Source organism: Zerene cesonia, chromosome 8 (assembly GCF_012273895.1).
Source record: "Zerene cesonia ecotype Mississippi chromosome 8, Zerene_cesonia_1.1, whole genome shotgun sequence".
Taxonomy (NCBI): Eukaryota; Metazoa; Arthropoda; class Insecta; order Lepidoptera; family Pieridae; genus Zerene; species Zerene cesonia.
The window spans coordinates 5,037,075-5,054,528 of record NC_052109.1 but is presented as its reverse complement, the minus strand read 5'-3'; the positions used below and the strand labels follow the sequence as shown (position 1 = coordinate 5,054,528).

Below are 17,454 nucleotides of genomic sequence, written 5' to 3'. Positions count from 1 at the left end.
AAACAAAAATCCGTTTAAAATGTGTTTTAATAAAAATTCTACAGCAGTGATATGATAATAATTTGGTAATCTCGCGATGAATGTTAACTGGCTAATTCCATAACAAAAAGTACGCTAACACATTATGGAATTCTGAAAAAAAAAACAATTTAATTAAATAGATAATACAAGTGATTAAAAAAAGAGTTATGCAATGAATTTAATATTCAAATTTCAAACAAAGTCCTTACGATTAAAAAGTTTACAAATATTGAGACCTTTGGGTTATTATTTAAATGTCTTAATTAAATTATTGTTAAGATACTCTAATTACAACTAAATACGTGATCTAACTACGCACAAATGCAAATGTTACTCTACTTGTTAATTGTTTGACTGTCAAAACCCAAATTGCCACTAACTACCATATTGGGCAATAAGCATCATGCGGTGGCCTCAATAGTATGTAAAAATTTATCACCTGATAAAATTAGATGTCTTCACTCACCACGGACGACAGAATTGTCACTTCGTGACACCTTAGTGGGTAAAACTACATCATGAAACTCACTGGAATGCATTAATTTGACATTATCTGAACCAGTACCGGTACTACGTTCAATGAAGGGCGTCACCACATCCGATTCATCAGACGACATGCGATTTACAATAGACACATGTGGTAAATGCTCATTCATTTCTTTTTCTACAGCTGTTTGAATTTCATTATGTGAAGAACATTCATCATTATTGCTTTGAGTTAACGGCTCGGCGGTAATATTTTTCGATGAATCATTCGGATTGTCCGATATTAACATCTCCCTCACTGAGTCTACATCTTCGCTTTGTTTACTACTGCTGTTATTGCTAGGCGGAGAGACAGATTGAACAGCGTCTTCTCGTTTCAATTGTTTTCTTCGTTCGTTAATATCGTAACTATGCGGATGTAAATTGGAAGAGCAGGGTGGACTATTGTCCATAGATAAATCCATTGACGTTACGATACTTTCATCTCTGCTCGTAAAGTGCCCGCGTTCAGGAACAATATGTATATTTAGAATAGTTTTACCTTTTTGTTGATCACTATCTGTTTCCATAGAAGCTCCAGAAAAACATTCTGAGTCAAGAAGAGAGGAAGACGAGGCTTTATTAACATTTAATTTATTTCTTACAAGAAATCCTCTTATATGCGCCTGTATAATTGTGGCTGCACTAGATAAAGTCGAAGAATCATCGGTAGATAATGATAAAGACTTTTCTTCATTTACGGTTTGCAATACGGTATCCATTCTGCTTATGCCTCTTCTTTCTTTATTTATATTAACATTAACATTTGAAATATTTATGTTCTCCTGAAACATTGTATCCAAATAAAATACTTAATGAAATTTAAGAAACTATTCTGCATAATTCATATATTTTTTCAGATTTACAATTTCCTATTAGAAAACTTTAAAGATCTACTTTAATCCCCATAAAAATAAAAAAGGTATTAGTTATTGAGTGGACGGTAAGTTATATTTAGCATTCCAATACCTGCACGTCCTTATCGTTAATAAACAAATTAATATCCACGTTTGTAGCGTCATCTATACTTGTTGTTTTACTTTTAAAAAGAAAAGTTCGAAATACTTTTTGAATAGTTATGGCAGCAGTTTCTAAATCCATGCCATTATGATGAGTTCCATCGTTAATTAAATCATTGCCATTATTTTTTTCAAGAAGAGTTTCCGTGTCCCCTGTGCACGCATCCATTTTTGTATTGTTTTCTTGAATTTGTTCCGTACTTTCTACACTTGCTTGCTCCGATACTGATTGTTCTAACTTGGGTATTATCAATTCTGATTCACCATTAGCACCATTTTTTAAAACTAGTGACGGTTGAATTTCACCATGTTTTTTTTCGGGTTGCACGCATTTATCATCGTGAGGCTCCGGATTTTCTATAAGTATAGACGTTTTATTCAATGTAGTATCGTCTGTTTCTATGTTTTGCCCTTCAATAGAATTGCCTTCGAGTTCGTCAATTATATTATTTAAGTTTTCTTTTAATTCAAAGCTTGGTTCAATGTGTGTTGTCAGACTTTGGTTACCGTCAAATTTTTCGTCATTATTAGATATTTCTATCATTTCATCCAAATTTAGAGCTACGATCTCATTGTCTTCTTTATCAAAATTTATACAAACAATGGTATTTTGCTTATTTACATCTAGATCCTTGGCTTCAGGATTTGAAATTAAAAAATCATTATTCTGTTCTTTTATGGGATTCTTATCGTCTGCATCATGGTTGCATACTTGATTGACAAGTAATTCTGTTTCTGAAACTTGTGTGTTTTGTGGAGTAACATTTGCTGCTTCATGTGAGTGTTGACATAAAATACGACTATTCAGGAAGTTATCTTTTTGTTCTGCTTGTACTTTATCATACGCTTCACGGCGCTGTTTAGCCCTTTCCCTCACAATTTTTTGGGCCCTCGTTATCTTTTGTTCTAAGCTTACACTTCGAAGTTCTATAAAAAAAATAAAAATATACTACAATCAACAATAATTTAAATATTAACCGAGATGAAAAAAATAATATGTGTAATTTGGTGACAATTGTAATATTCTTTACGAGCAAGATCCATCTGTCAGATGGAGACGTTTTATATTAGCCTCCAACGGGAACCGACTCTAGATCTAAGTTCTACGAAGGTAGACAAACTTAAGTAAAACCAAATAGTAGTATATACTCGAACTACTTAATTAGATATACCTAAATAATTTATGAATCAACCAATTATAATTACATTCAATGAAAACAAATTCAAATAATAAAATTAAATATACAATTTAACTAAAAATTGTTTACGTATTACGTGTACTACAGTATAAAACTGAAGCTCTATCTCAAAAAATTATGTATGTAGAGCTATACTTACGCTTATCACCACGGATCTGTAACAATTTCTGCATGTGGTCTGCACAAAACTCGTAAATATTTATTGGATTATTTCTCAGGACATCTTTACTTAGGCCTTCCATTAACTCTAACAGACCCGGTGGCATTTTTGGTATTGGAGCTGAATATACACGTGATTTGCGATAATTCATTTCTGATCTAGAATAATTACACGTTTATGTACTAGTTTACAGGAGAAAGAAAAATAAATTTCAAGAGACCTTAGTAACTTACGTCAGCACCAGTGGGCGATATACTTCAATAAAAGTTATGTTTGGGTTTGGTAGTTATGGCGATGAGATTAACCTTAGACTGTACATAGTGAGTATTGATTTGTCTGGCTCATATTGTGTACCATTAATTACTCAAAGTTCAAGAGGCACGGTCAGTTGAAGGACTTGAGGGTTGATTAAACCTCGTTGGCACATGCGATTTTTTGTCTGTCTTTATCATTGAATATTGTTGTGTATATATAAATAAAGTAAATGTGCGTGTATAATACGAGTACTTTATTTAATCTTTATTCTATATATTATAAGTATCTAATAATATTAGTTAAAAATTTCACCATTAACAATTAAAAGCAATTTTTTAATATCTACCCAAGTGCAATATTATGTTTTCAAAAACAATTAAGATTTACTTCATTTTATTTGTGAAAGACCAAGTCCCTTTTCGGAGTGTAATTTCGTGAATTATTTTATTTATTATATAATTATAGTTTCATTTTTTTATTAACATAAGATAGATAAGGAGAATCTGTATTTTTAATAAATAGAATTCAATATCAATAAATATTCACATATTAAGCAGGCTTTACATAAAAATATACAAGTATGGTATTGAAATCTTCAAATAATCCCTTAAAATCGAATAGATTGATTTGTCATTCGAATTTTTGTTGAAACTATTATAATCTCTCTTAATTTTGTCCTTGTTTCACACCATATCCGTTTATTTCTACAATTATTTTATATAATTACTGTGAGACCAAAAATTGTAATAATTCTAATTTGTAGAACTTTGTTTGTCCGCTTGCATTGTAATATGTTCAATTAATTGTTTGAAATTTAATGCTGAAATATCAATAACAGTTTTTTTTGTTTATTCATAACACATTATAATGTTTTAAGGAAAATTTAACTTGAAGAAATATTTTACAACAATAAATAAATATTTTAATATAAATGCATTTCTACTGCATAAATAGCTTTCGTTAGGTCTGCAAGTCTATTACGTATCTGCAAGTCGAACTAAAATAAAAAACTAAGTAATGTGAAAATTTCTTGTGTATTTCGCGTACCGAAACAAACATTATAAGAAACGTTAGTCTTTGTGGAAGTTACAGTCGGGGCGGGACGAAGGCGAATAAGCGTGGCGTCTACCATTACACATACATGCTTAAAGAATTCAATTTATGTGAGTCAACTTTTTTATTTCCATACTGTGTACTATAATAGTAATTTATATATAAGATCATATAATTTTTGCAATGTTAATACATTTTACATAACAAACATCTCCATAGTGTACATACATACATACATACGCAGTTGCTCGCTAGGCTGCTAGGCGCGTACCGTATATACAGAGGCGCCGATGCGCTCTACGAGTGACGATAGAAAAATTAATGGCTACAGCAATATCATACAAATTAATGACTATTCCCTTACAAATTATTATATCTACTATAGCATTGTTCTAATCCAATATGATCAAATTAACTTTTTAGTTGATACCGAGCTGTATGCATGATACATGAATAGTCTCCGGTTCGCTCCGATCCGATCGACCGGTGTATCGTGGCCCACTCCCGCAGCTATGTATAAAATCACACTGCTATAAATTTATAATAAATAAATGCCTATTTACACTATGTATCTATACAAAATGATAGTACGACAAAATTACATTTTTGAATTCAGCATCTAATAAAACAAAAAATTCATAGAACAATCTACGGCCGAGTCCCGGTACGGACGATCCGAATCTAATCAAGCCTTAATAATATAATTTAATTTCCTTAATAATGGCGCGGCCCCTACGCTCTATTCGCACATCTCCACAAGCGGTCGGCTCGCCCACACCGGAACTCGTCAACTATACGAATTACGTGTTCGAATTTTTTCCTATTTTTTATTTTTTTAATTTTTGTACAATCATATTCAGCCGAAAGCTGGGTGCCCGATTAATACAATTATAATCGACGATCCGAAATGCAATACAATCGATCATGCATCAATAATACATACAACTTTTAACTTATTTAAACAATTTAACAATATTAAAAATCCTAAAGTAATCTAGAGACCTACGTGAACGAATACAAAATACTAGTACGACGACGAGAGCGGAGCCGAGCGAGCCGGAAGCGTGCCGGAAGCGGGCCGGAAGCGGGCCGGAAGCGGGCCGGCGGCGGGCCGCGCTGTGCGCCGGCGCCCGACCGGCGGGGCGGCTCCGCCCGAACGGACCGTTCTTAGAGGTATAAAAATTAATAAGGTCATTAACGAAAACGTAATCGAATAGAAAATATAAAGAGAAAATAAAAGTGATCGCATTATCTAGCAGAGGGAGGGTCGGCATCACTTGGCGACCGCGGCGCCCACGGCCGCCTGCTGCTGCTTGTGGCTGATCTCCATCTCGCCCAGCCGCTTCCACAGCTCGTCGCGCTCCTTCTCGCGCTTCTTCTCTCTGCGGACACCGCGCACACCGCGCACATTGCATCACCACCGCAACATCAACAACACCAGACCATTTGTACACTCAATAGGACTTATTTTACTTGAATCGCAAAAATATTCATTGGATTGGATACGACTTGCCACCAAGTCGGTCAATAAATTATTGCTATCCTACTAATATTATAAATGTGAAAGTTTGTAAGGATGTGTATGCGTTTGTTGCTCTTTCAAGCAAAAACTACTGAACCGATTGCAATGAAAGTTGGTACGTAGATAGATGGACAACTGGAATAACATATAAGCAACTTTTTATCCCGATATTCCTTAGGGATACAGACTTACGCGGGTGAAACCGCGGGGCGCAGCTAGTATATCATAATTTAGGCACAGAAGGTATTTATTTCTACAGTACTAATATTAAAAGTATTTTTCAATAAAAATCAGCATAAAATTCAAGTATACAATAAACTTACTTTTGCCTTTCCGCTTTGTAGTTAGTAGTGAGCTCATCAAAAAGCTTGGAATTCATTTCCATAAACGTTTTTAACACGTTGTAAATAAACGTAATTATTGTTGGGTTCCAATGTTCCTTGCTCATCCGATACAGCGCAGGGAACATTATTGGCATTATAACTTGATTGTTCTCTTCAATCAATGACAATATATATTCGTCGTTCCAAAAATATAATGCTCTTTCGGCAACCTGTAAATATTACAAGGATAAGAAATTTTATTTTAAACAATCACTGGAATCATTGTTATATCATTATTTTATCATACATATTCAGTATGGGTACAGCAAAATTTAACAATACAACTTTAGTTTTAATAAGTGTATCTAGAAGAGGAAAAGATTGAAAAGTGACAATGACTACATACATAGTACATTCATATGCTACATAGTATATGAATAAAAAATCACTTGACGCTGAATCCAACGACCATTGTCAAGCGTAAAAGAGTATCCCGATTTTGATCATTGTTTCTAGTTATTAAGGTTTTTGTGATAGAAAAATAAAGAAAGTTGTAGAAAATAACAACTAATATTAAGTTCTCTAAAATCAGAGGTCCACTTGTATTCAATAAAAGACGATACAGTTTCGTCGCCTCTACGTTTCTTATATGAATATATTAACAATATGAATTTTAAATACATTTCATTAAAATTTGTATTTAATATTATAAGCAATAGGTGAAGTATAGAATTGTTGATGCTTAGGTTCAGTTCAGGATAAGAGTATACAACAGATAATACTATTAAGATAAGATATTTATCAATGGTATCAATACCTCCACATAACTAAAACTTAGTGTTGAAGATAATTCTAATACGAAAACAAGATTAGGACAAAATAAAGAGAAATTGCAAACGAAGATGATCTCTAGAGAACAATCATTCTGTTGAGATTTTCTTCATTTGCACTGTAAAAATACACAAAACATGTACTATAATTTTAAAATACACAAAACATCCTACTTCCTACTGATATCATAAATGCGAAAGTTTGTAAGGATGTGTGTGTGTGTGTTTGTTGCTCTTTAACGCAAAATCTACTGAACCGGTTGCCAATGAAATTTTGTACGTAGATAGCTCGACAAGTGGAATAACATATAGGCAACTTTTATCCCGATATTCCTACGGGATACGGACTTACGCGGGTGAAACCGCGGGGCGCAGCTAGTGCACTATAATTTTAAAATACACAAAACATAATTATCATAATTTTTTTTCAGTTTTGAAAAATGCCATAACGCAACGCACAAGAGGCGTTTGAATTGAAGTTTCGGAAATATCACTATGGTATTAAAAATTCTCTACTAAACGATATTGTATTTTTTCTATTAAATGAAATAAACATGGATATACCTGAAAGTGAGGACTGGACACACATTTGGCTATCTGTCTAAACAGCGGCTCTTGAATTTTGACGAATTGTGCTGGCTCGATAACATCCAAAATCTCTTCAATCTCACCCAGGAACATCACCTTATAAACAATCATATTTAATGTTAATGTTTGTGCTATTCAAGTCAAATCGAAATAAAATTTAAGATGCAGACAATTACATCATCATTATAATCATCAGCCCATATATGTTCCCACTGCTGGGAGACAGGTCTCCTATGAAGGTTCAGGCCATATCCACCACGCTGGCCAAGTGCGGGTTGGCAGATGTCACATGTCGTCGAACTTTTGATTTTTTGACATGCCGGTTTCCTCACGATGTTTTCCTTCACCGTTAAGCAGTGGTGATGTGGTCTACATGTGCAGATAAATTGAAAAATCAATTTATTTCCTGCACGCTCGCCCCGATCTCGAACCCCGACATATCGATTTTGAAGTTCGAGATTCTCACCACTGAGCCACCAATGCTTTTTTCAATTACATACTTTTACTAAAATTATGTATTGAAATTGCTGGTTATTTTATGTGGCTTTATGCAATAAGCTCAAATTACATGTCACATGTCGTCAACCGTTTTGGTTCTGTGATCAATTTCACCGCGTTATTCATCAATAGTTGTTCTTGGCATTACTTAACAATAGCAAATAAAATTAAATTTTCAATTGCCTTTTTTATTAAAATCGGTGACCATTACTATTTACTACTTATTAATACGTATGCTTTAAAATGTTGTTAGGAAACTAGGAAACAATAAAAATTTTAAAATACTAAATTTTTAAACTACTGTGGTGCCCCCACACACAACTGCTATCTTTGTAAATGGTGTTGACTGTATATACATGAATTTTCACTGTGTTTATTATAAATCATTTTCAGTATTAACCTTTTGTCTATATTCATTATGGATAGCTTGTATTAAGACTCGAACAATATAAGTCACATGCATATTATGTGACAAGCTCACCGTAAATAGAATAACGTCATCGCACCGATTTCACTGCTCTTTCTAATCGACTATACCATCTACATTAACCTAAACTGCATAATACATGATACTTCTTTATCATTTTATCTGCATGCATTTAACGATGTTACCGAGATATTTTTAAACTTTTATCTTGATGTTGAAATATTTTCAATATGTACTATGTAATATGTTTCCCCTTTCCTAAGTGAAGTGGTGGGGTCCTGGGTGCAATTCCGGGTGGAGACTCGAAACAAAATGTCGTGGTCAGGCAAGACAAACAAAACCAATAAAGATACCCCAATACACGGGATATCACTTTTTTTATACGTAAAGTTCTAATATGTTACGTTAAAAATGTATTTACACAAAAAATAGTTAAACGTGAGCGAAATCAATCATAGGTTATTCCATACAATAACAATGAATAACGATTTACAATTTATATAAAACTATCCACGTCATTATTGTGAGATAGATAAAAAAAAATATCAAAACAGTTTCTGCCATGCAACGTACTTTGTCCGAAATATACATAGACACGGGTATTTTATGGATATTATGTAACATTTGACATGTGACTTCTATACACGTCAATTTTAAACCCCGAGCGCGGTCATCTCTCAGTTATGCCCACCACATATACTGCAAGTACAAGACACAAGTGTAACGCACCTCCTTCTGCGAACAAGTCTTCGGCCAGAACTTGAGCAGGCCGCGCACGACCGGCTCCGTGAGCGTGGCGTCCTTCTCGATGAACTGCACCACGCAGTACGCGAGCTGCGCGTGGTACAGCGACAGGCACTTCACCTTGTGCAGCGGCAGCAGCACCTTCACCAGGAACTGTTTGTGCTCGCTCTTCAGCGGCAGAGCGAACCCGTTTATTATGCTGTAACGGGAGAACGCCGATTAATTATGGCGGCGCGGTGGACGGACGTACATTCGCAGTGTCTTTCGTTAGCGTTACCCATTCCCGTTTCCCATAAAGCTTTGTACTCGCTATTTCACTCCTTATTCCATCTTTAATCTCGCTTTTGGTAATTTATTTTCCAAGGATATTACATATATTATATTTAATATAATATATGATATTTACATATTTTCGTTGAAATTCATAACGCATGGTGCAATGAGATAGGATTTGCATGGTTTGTAGTTGGTACTTGCATTTATAAATCTTTATACCCAATTAATACAAATAAATGCAATTATTTTCGCGTTTATTTCAAATAAAACACTCAAACAAATAAATTGTAACATTCTTTTTATTAGCTTACCTTCCCAATATTTCTAGAAGTTCACCCACACCATTGAAATGCTCCGTTTCGTAGACGAATCTCAGGAATATATTGTTGATTTGTTTTCGTATAAAAGCTCGCAGACCCAAGAACTTCCCGTAGATACGGTGGAGAACAGTTTTCAAAAAATCACGCTCACGCGGGTCTTCGGAGTCGAACAAATCTAATAGCTTTAAACGAAACAAAAACGTTAATAAAATAATCTTTTGTCAATACACGCGCAAAACAAATTAAATCATTGGACTTAAAAAATAATATATAAATACTATAAATCTATGGATGGATTTATTACTCCATCACGCGAAAACGTCTGAACAGATTTTATATAGTTAATTTTTATTTTTAAGAGTTAATTAATTAAATATGAACCAATAAAATTCAAATTAATGTTCTTGAATTAATTGAAAGCATAGTTTTTTATAATCTTTACTACTTTCGTGTAATAGTAATGTCTATTAAAATATATATATATAAAAACAACAAGTATTGTACATCAGCAAAGTTAATCCTTTTGGAATAATAAAATGTCCCTTGTTTCCCAATGTTTTTATAGTTTTAGATACCGACAAAACTAACCTAACTTAACTACAATAAATAGTGAACTATAATATTTCATACAAGTTTATGATTCGGAACTAATTGTTTTTAAAATTATTGTTATACTTTTAATGTATTAAAACAAGCATATTATGTGAATATACTTGACCAGTCAAAGTGGTTAACTGACTAGTGGACTGATTATTTGATTACATATGAATGTGTACTGATAGGAGGACAAAAGACGATTCTTTGATCATGTACTTCAAAAAAAATAGGTTTCTTTTTTCTTTCTTTTATAACTTGTTACAAAATAAATATTGAAACCGTTTTACTGAAGACAATCTAGTTTTAATAACAATTTTCGCTTCTTATATAACACTAATTTATTATACAAATCGATGATATGAATAAAAATTTACATTCTTCTTTGTATATTTCATGTAATATTTTTTTAATAAATTTCATCACAAACAAAACTCCGGGGAGACCTACAGCTGCGTAAATCCTTTTTAGCGGTTAAAATAATAATAATAATGAGATTTTCCGCATTTCTGATCTGTGCATCTATCAATCAGTGTACCAATTAATTTTTTTATTACGCTTAAATACCAAAGTAAATATATGGGGTGCCATCTAAATTTCACTTTTTTAAAGGGTTCCGCCCTCAAAAACCTTCGACAACCACTGAGCTTCATTTAGTTTTTTTTTAATATGTTTTAATAATAATTTATTAACCACCCAGTTCCAATAGCCAACAAAAGGATTGAAATTTAAAAATAATTAATTTCTCACATTGTCCCAAGATTCATTTGACATACAAAAAAAATCTGTGCTGCTTGAAATTATATTCATAACATGTTAGTTTGAAAAGCAACGTTAAAAAACGGTATTTAAAATCAATATTACACCAATTCAACACCACATAATGTAGAGTATTATTTATATAAATAAGTAAGAAATAAATACCTGCAACACAAATTTCTGGTCAATGACCTTCTTTCCAATAGTTGGTTGAAAGTCAGTAGATTCAAGGAAGCGCAAAAAGAACTCGTAGACTAGTTGAAGGTGGGGCCAAGAAGCCTCCAGAGTAGGATCGTCTTCCTCTGGATCGAAGTCAGGATTATCACTTGGTGGTAGAGTACGGAACAAGTTCGCCGATATCTAGGGAATAAACAAATATATGAAAAGATTTTAATTCTATAGAAAGATTAGAAATAGCACACGGCATCATTGATGCTTAATGCATGCATAAAATTGCCATAGTGCTTAACTTAAAACTGTTTAAAGGATATGAAATTTGTTCCACAATATATATAATAATTGAATTATGGCTCATTTGTAATCTTTTGAGATTGCCTGTATTCAAAAGATTAATTCAAGTCCATAGGTGGTTCAAAATATCACAATGAGTTTCACACTTATACCACATTTCTAAGCTTATTGTAGCAATAAATGCATTAATTTATTGTACACACAAAAATATTTATGAATATATCTTGTACCTTTAAACGAGCAATTCTTGTATATATATATATATATATATATATATATATATATAATTGGAATCTCGGAATCGGCTCCAACGATTTTCATGAAATTTAGTATATAGGGGGTTTCGGGGGCGATAAATCGATCTAGCTAGGAATCTTTTTTAGAAAACGTCATATTCGTGTTTTATTCGTATTTTTTTTTCCTGACATCTATTGGTGAATAATAATACTATTTTGCTTCGTACATAGCTGGACTACTGAAATAACACATAGGCACTTTTATATCGATATTCCTACGGGATACGGACTTACGCGGTTTCAACCGCAGGTCACAGCTAGTAATATAATTAAATATGATGATATTTTTAGTCCACAGCAAACTGTTGAATTTGACTAAGTATGAATAAATAATTTATTAAAATGTTTGAAGGTTTCTTTATTAAAATGATAAATTATTCCTTTTTTTGGCCTTTACAAAACTCTTTTCAGAGCTAATTAATATTTTTGTATTATTTAGAGCATTTACTTCAGAAAGTTCCTAGAGCCAATTTTATGTATTATGAATACTATCCATTAGAATTGGTCAAAGGTCATTAAACACACACTTTTCTGATAACTCTTAAGTTAATAAATAATTCTTATAGTTTGTAGGATGGCTTAGAAATATTTTTAAATGAAAATGCTTATAAAGCATACATATTTCCCCTCACATACAAATACATATATTTGGATGGTAAGATAATTATTTTATAAAAATAAGTCAAAGCAGAAAAATCAATAGTCAGATTTAGGATAAGGTATTCAGTTTTTTTAAAATTATTGTTTTCATTTATACATTTATATATAACAGAAAAACACAGAATCTTCCGTGGCATTCTAGTGTTGATATATTTTTCACAAGCTTAGAGCAGCAACAAAACTATGATGAAGAAACATTGTTTTCACACGCTTAATATATTAGGTTTCAATAAATTTTGTTTAATATTATAATTTGTGCTCTTTACATACGTCAAACATTCTTACCAATATGACTGGGAGATACTATAAACATATTTAATGGATACTTAATGAGAACATAATTTAATTTACTTTGGTAAATGTATGATTAAGATTACAAAAATTTTAATACCACAAAATACAGCATGGTTTATGCATAGCTACATTGGAAAGTGAAAGATTCTATTATTTATATCTTTGGTATGAATACACCTTTGATTAATAATACAACAAGATACACAATGAGCGTCAAAACCGTCCTAGCTAATAAGTCTAGTACTAATTCTGGGATGTGGGTAGGACCTTGTACTGTTTTTTTTCTGTTGTGCTTTAATATGTCAGTTATTTTAACCTTAATTGATCCGAATAAAGTTTAATTTACTTAAAAAAATATTACTTTTTTATAAGGTAACTTGAAAAGATAAATTAAGCTGAATGCAATTTTGAATAACATTTGTTTTTTTAACTATCGAGCATCTATCGAAATTAAGTGTAACGTTATTGATGTAATTTTAACGTAAATAAGAACGTTTAAAATCAAAATCATATTGTAAATGTATTTTAAATTCGGGTTAAAAAGTATATTCAAGTTAATTTATTTTATGTGCCTCGAAATTGACCAGAAGCTAAGTAACGAGATGAAGTAAAACAAATTATCTTAGTATCAGTTAAATTTAAATAATTCCTCTTCACATCACCATGACAACAAACCAAGTTATATCTATTGTTATGACAATTTAAGGCTGCCAAACACGTACCTATAATATATTTATACGCCGTGTTCTAATATATACTACAGTCTCCGTGTGTAGTATACACGGAAACAACGCTTTAACATATATTTTGTCTTTATTTCATTGATCGTCGCCCTAGCGTTTGCACGCGGTTTGTTATACAGGGGTGTTTTAATTACAAATTAGGTTATAAAGAATTCAACAAGTGTATAGTTATTGGATTTAATTGAGCGTTCTTCAGAGGACGATTTTGATGACGTTTTTTATATGTTAGTTGCCCTATGGGGCACAAAAATATATATATTTTTGGAAAACAAAGAGGAACAAACAACTTGTGGAGTATATGGTTTATATCGTGAACTATCCTCAAAAAATTTGCTCTATATTATAGGAGTTAAAAATCGACATTAATAGATCTTTGTGAAGAAAAAAAAAAAGAGGAACATGCTGTACATTCAAAATATTTCTAGGTGTTCCCTAACATGCAGTCTATATAATAACATGCGATAATAATATTAATTTCTTGCTATTATTTATGTTGATGTATATTGTAGCTACTTGTGTGAAGGGGCTTTACATATAATATGATATAATTTCGACATCTTTCAATAGCCAGCTTTAGAATATTCTATACCCTATGTCAATAAAATGTTTGTGCAATTTTTGTAAACAATGTGTTTGCTACAAGGAAGTGACAAGTTTTGCAGGTGCTGCCAAAAATATTTTTTTTACGCACAGCAGGCACTGTTGAGATTCCCATACAAATTCTCTCAATGACAATACAATTCACTATTATAATTATAGTGAATTGTATTATATTATAAAATTTGAAATAATTACATTTTATTCAAAACTCTAGCATGAACAGATATTATAAGTATATTTTTTTTTATATATACTATTAGGATTAACAATGTCCTAATTGTTGCTTTTTTATATGACTGTACATAATAAATTATTGATATTTCATATCATAACAATCTCAATTGCATTTTTATTGTTGTTCACCTTTTTTGATGCAGAGTTATTCTCATCAGATTTGCATACTATTTAAAATAATATGATTTAGAGATAAATTAAAATCATTACGAAAATTAGAATCCAGCTGATTATGATGTAAATATCTCACTGGTATCAACCAATTTCCCTTTAAAATATATGTTTCTATTGGATATTTTTTTTATGAAGAATTTTTTTTTATCCTCTAATCATTTATATAGTTTGGCTTAAAACAGTAACAAAAGGTATAACATGGAAAAAGCTAATGTTTAATGTGTAGAAGCATATACTGTACCATTTTAATAATTTCTGGGTACACTGGTTCGGTCAGCACCCCGCGGCCAGCATTTATATACTCAAGAAGCTCATTCAATGTACCACGCTTGATCTCTTTCCCCTTCAAGTCTGCTACAGGGTCCATAAAGTCAAATGCAACACAACACTGACGCAACTTGCGGATAAATAGTTCTTCTTGTTCACTACTTGGAACATCTGTAAACGCAAATCATAATTTTAATACAAATAACTATATGTTTACTTATTGTGAACTAAGTTCTACAATACATAGAAAGACATGTTTACACATATCAATACACAGTATAATATTAAGTATAAATCGCAATATATTTAACTTGCAATAAGAGTAAATACCTACCTAACCTACCCATATAATGAATTAGAATTTTTTTTATTTATTTGTGATTACCTTAAAGTGGTATATATGACGATGATTTATAAACTCCAATGAAATATAATTACGGAGTTAGAAATTATGTCCACCGAGTCTGCATCATTTCTAGTTATTTGTAGAATTAATAAAAATTATTACAGTTCATTGAAATCTCAATCAGAGATGACAGTACATTTGATTGTCATATAGTATTGGAATGATTATTCTAAATTAATTGTATATTAAAACTACATTAATTTTTATAAAAGTTAAATTTGTAGAATCATTAATGAATAATTATTAGGATCTTAGTCTTTTTGTATCTATCATTAATTATACTTATATGAAAGATACTAAGTTCCACAGTTAGAAACATAAATTATACCATTTATAGAGTTGCTGTTAAAAGTAGGTCTCTTTTGCAAGGCTATTTGTATATCACCTGTACAACCTAAACAACTTTGATACTAAAAACTAAAAATATGGAAAAAAGAAATCATTAACACTACTCTTTCATAAAATTAATAGTCTGGACTATCTTTGAAATGTTTAAGCAATTCTGATTGATAGCTTGTTTTTGCCAAAATATACATTCATATTTAAAGGTTTCATTAATGATAAAAAGACATATTAAAAAAAATTAAAATTCAACATTGATTATTAATTATTATTAGCTTGCTTATGTGTAAATAAAAAAAAATGTAAATCATAGCTATATTTACCTTTAAAGAATGGCAATGCCTGCAACTCCACATCTTGCGTATTACGATACCGTGAAGACCCTTGAGATTTCTTGGTCTTTTTCTTTAAAGACCGCTTAGCGAAAGGGTCAATTCTATCAACAAATGCTCCCGAAGACATTTTTCTAATATAAAAGAGTCCGTAATGACGATAAGCCGAGAATGATCAATTTAAATCTTGTTTAAATGATAGATTCATGATCCAGCCAATGTAACGAGATGAACGAGTACTACTCGTTAAGTCGAAGCAAAATATTAAAGCCTAAACAAACATTCCTTCGTCACTCATGACGGTAATGGAGTGGTCACACTCAGGCCATCCTTTATACACTTTTATGATTCCACAACAGTTACGTAATTTAAAATTATCTTTATCACTATATTACCACAAAAACAAAACAAAACGAGTTCATTCACAAAATCGGATTTATTTTCTGAGGCGTGTCACAAATAGCAAAAGGTAGAAGTCACATATACATACAAGCCTCGTGTAATATCAGCCGGTCAGTCGATGACAACTTAATTTCCACACAATAATCGTCAATTTGGCCAAAGATTAAATAATTAAAACACGGATAACGTCGAAAAAAAGAATTATTTTTGCTCTTAAATATTGGAAAACTTATATGGCAATGACACAGAGCAATTTTTAACACCAAAAATCTATCACCGTATTCTCGCCATCGCTCACCATCCGATTCGACTTAGACAGTGAAACAAGATGCATTTTAATGGAAATCACAAATATATTTCGATAATTTCACTTCAACAAAGATAAATATGATTTTTTAGACTTTTTGCGCAACGAAAAACGATGAATTTACAAAAAGCTATCTAGTTATAAGATTAACATCACTGGTTTTGCTGCGAAAACGCCAGCACTCAAAAGTACCTATTTCTGAAAATAGATGGAGATATAAAAATGTTCAGATGATCAGTTGAGATGCTTATATAATTATATTATCATAATTATTTGAAACTTACTACACATTAGACAAGGAAAATTATATTATTATTTTATGTGATAAACGCAATTTGTTTTTTGTAGTTATATAGAATTAATATTTAAGAAGTCCTTTCGAGAATCGCTTACGGAAGAGAATTAATTAATTTGATAAATAAATTGTGTCTATAGCAACATTACATCATTTAAAGATTGTAAGATTTTTAATATACAAATACACAGAGCTTTTAAACAAATAAATAAATTGCACCTTTTACGAAAAATAAGTAAAGCCTGTTTAAATATCTAAGAGTATTTGAAAATTCTTTTTGCAACAAAAATTTAGACATTTTTTATGTTAGACATTGCAAAGAAATTTGAGTATCTTTTCTCATTTATTCAAACTTTTTATAAGCACGTTTTTGCTCTGATTTTTTTTGGTGACAGTATTTTAATAATGACTACCTATCTAGTTATCTATTTTGGTAACGTATAATTTCGACACTGAATTGTTTATCTATGGTCACAAACATTGACTATTGTTTTTCATTCAATATAATCTGTATTCTT

The 17,454-nt window shown here is 31.5% G+C and overlaps 2 protein-coding genes across 2 annotated transcripts; both read right to left on the bottom strand.

Annotated features, from left to right (window-relative positions):
- Positions 1 to 12: 12 nt before the first annotated feature.
- LOC119828653 lies at positions 13 to 3,400 on the bottom strand. Its single transcript, XM_038350890.1, has 4 exons — positions 2,904 to 3,400; positions 1,522 to 2,492; positions 488 to 1,331; positions 13 to 132 (listed from the first exon to the last, which is right to left on the bottom strand). Exons 1-4 carry the CDS (start codon positions 3,073 to 3,075, stop codon positions 92 to 94), a joined length of 2,028 nt encoding a protein of 675 aa, XP_038206818.1. The 5' UTR covers positions 3,076 to 3,400; the 3' UTR covers positions 13 to 91.
- Positions 3,401 to 4,194: 794 nt separating this feature from the next.
- On the bottom strand, positions 4,195 to 16,831 carry LOC119828638 (serine/threonine-protein phosphatase 2A 56 kDa regulatory subunit epsilon isoform). Its single transcript, XM_038350870.1, has 8 exons — positions 15,924 to 16,831; positions 14,827 to 15,023; positions 11,279 to 11,473; positions 9,752 to 9,942; positions 9,150 to 9,363; positions 7,472 to 7,591; positions 6,078 to 6,307; positions 4,195 to 5,614 (listed from the first exon to the last, which is right to left on the bottom strand). The coding sequence occupies exons 1-8, from the start codon at positions 16,060 to 16,062 to the stop codon at positions 5,506 to 5,508; spliced, it is 1,395 nt and encodes a 464-aa protein (XP_038206798.1). The 5' UTR covers positions 16,063 to 16,831; the 3' UTR covers positions 4,195 to 5,505.
- Between the last annotated feature and the right edge of the window lie 623 nt (positions 16,832 to 17,454).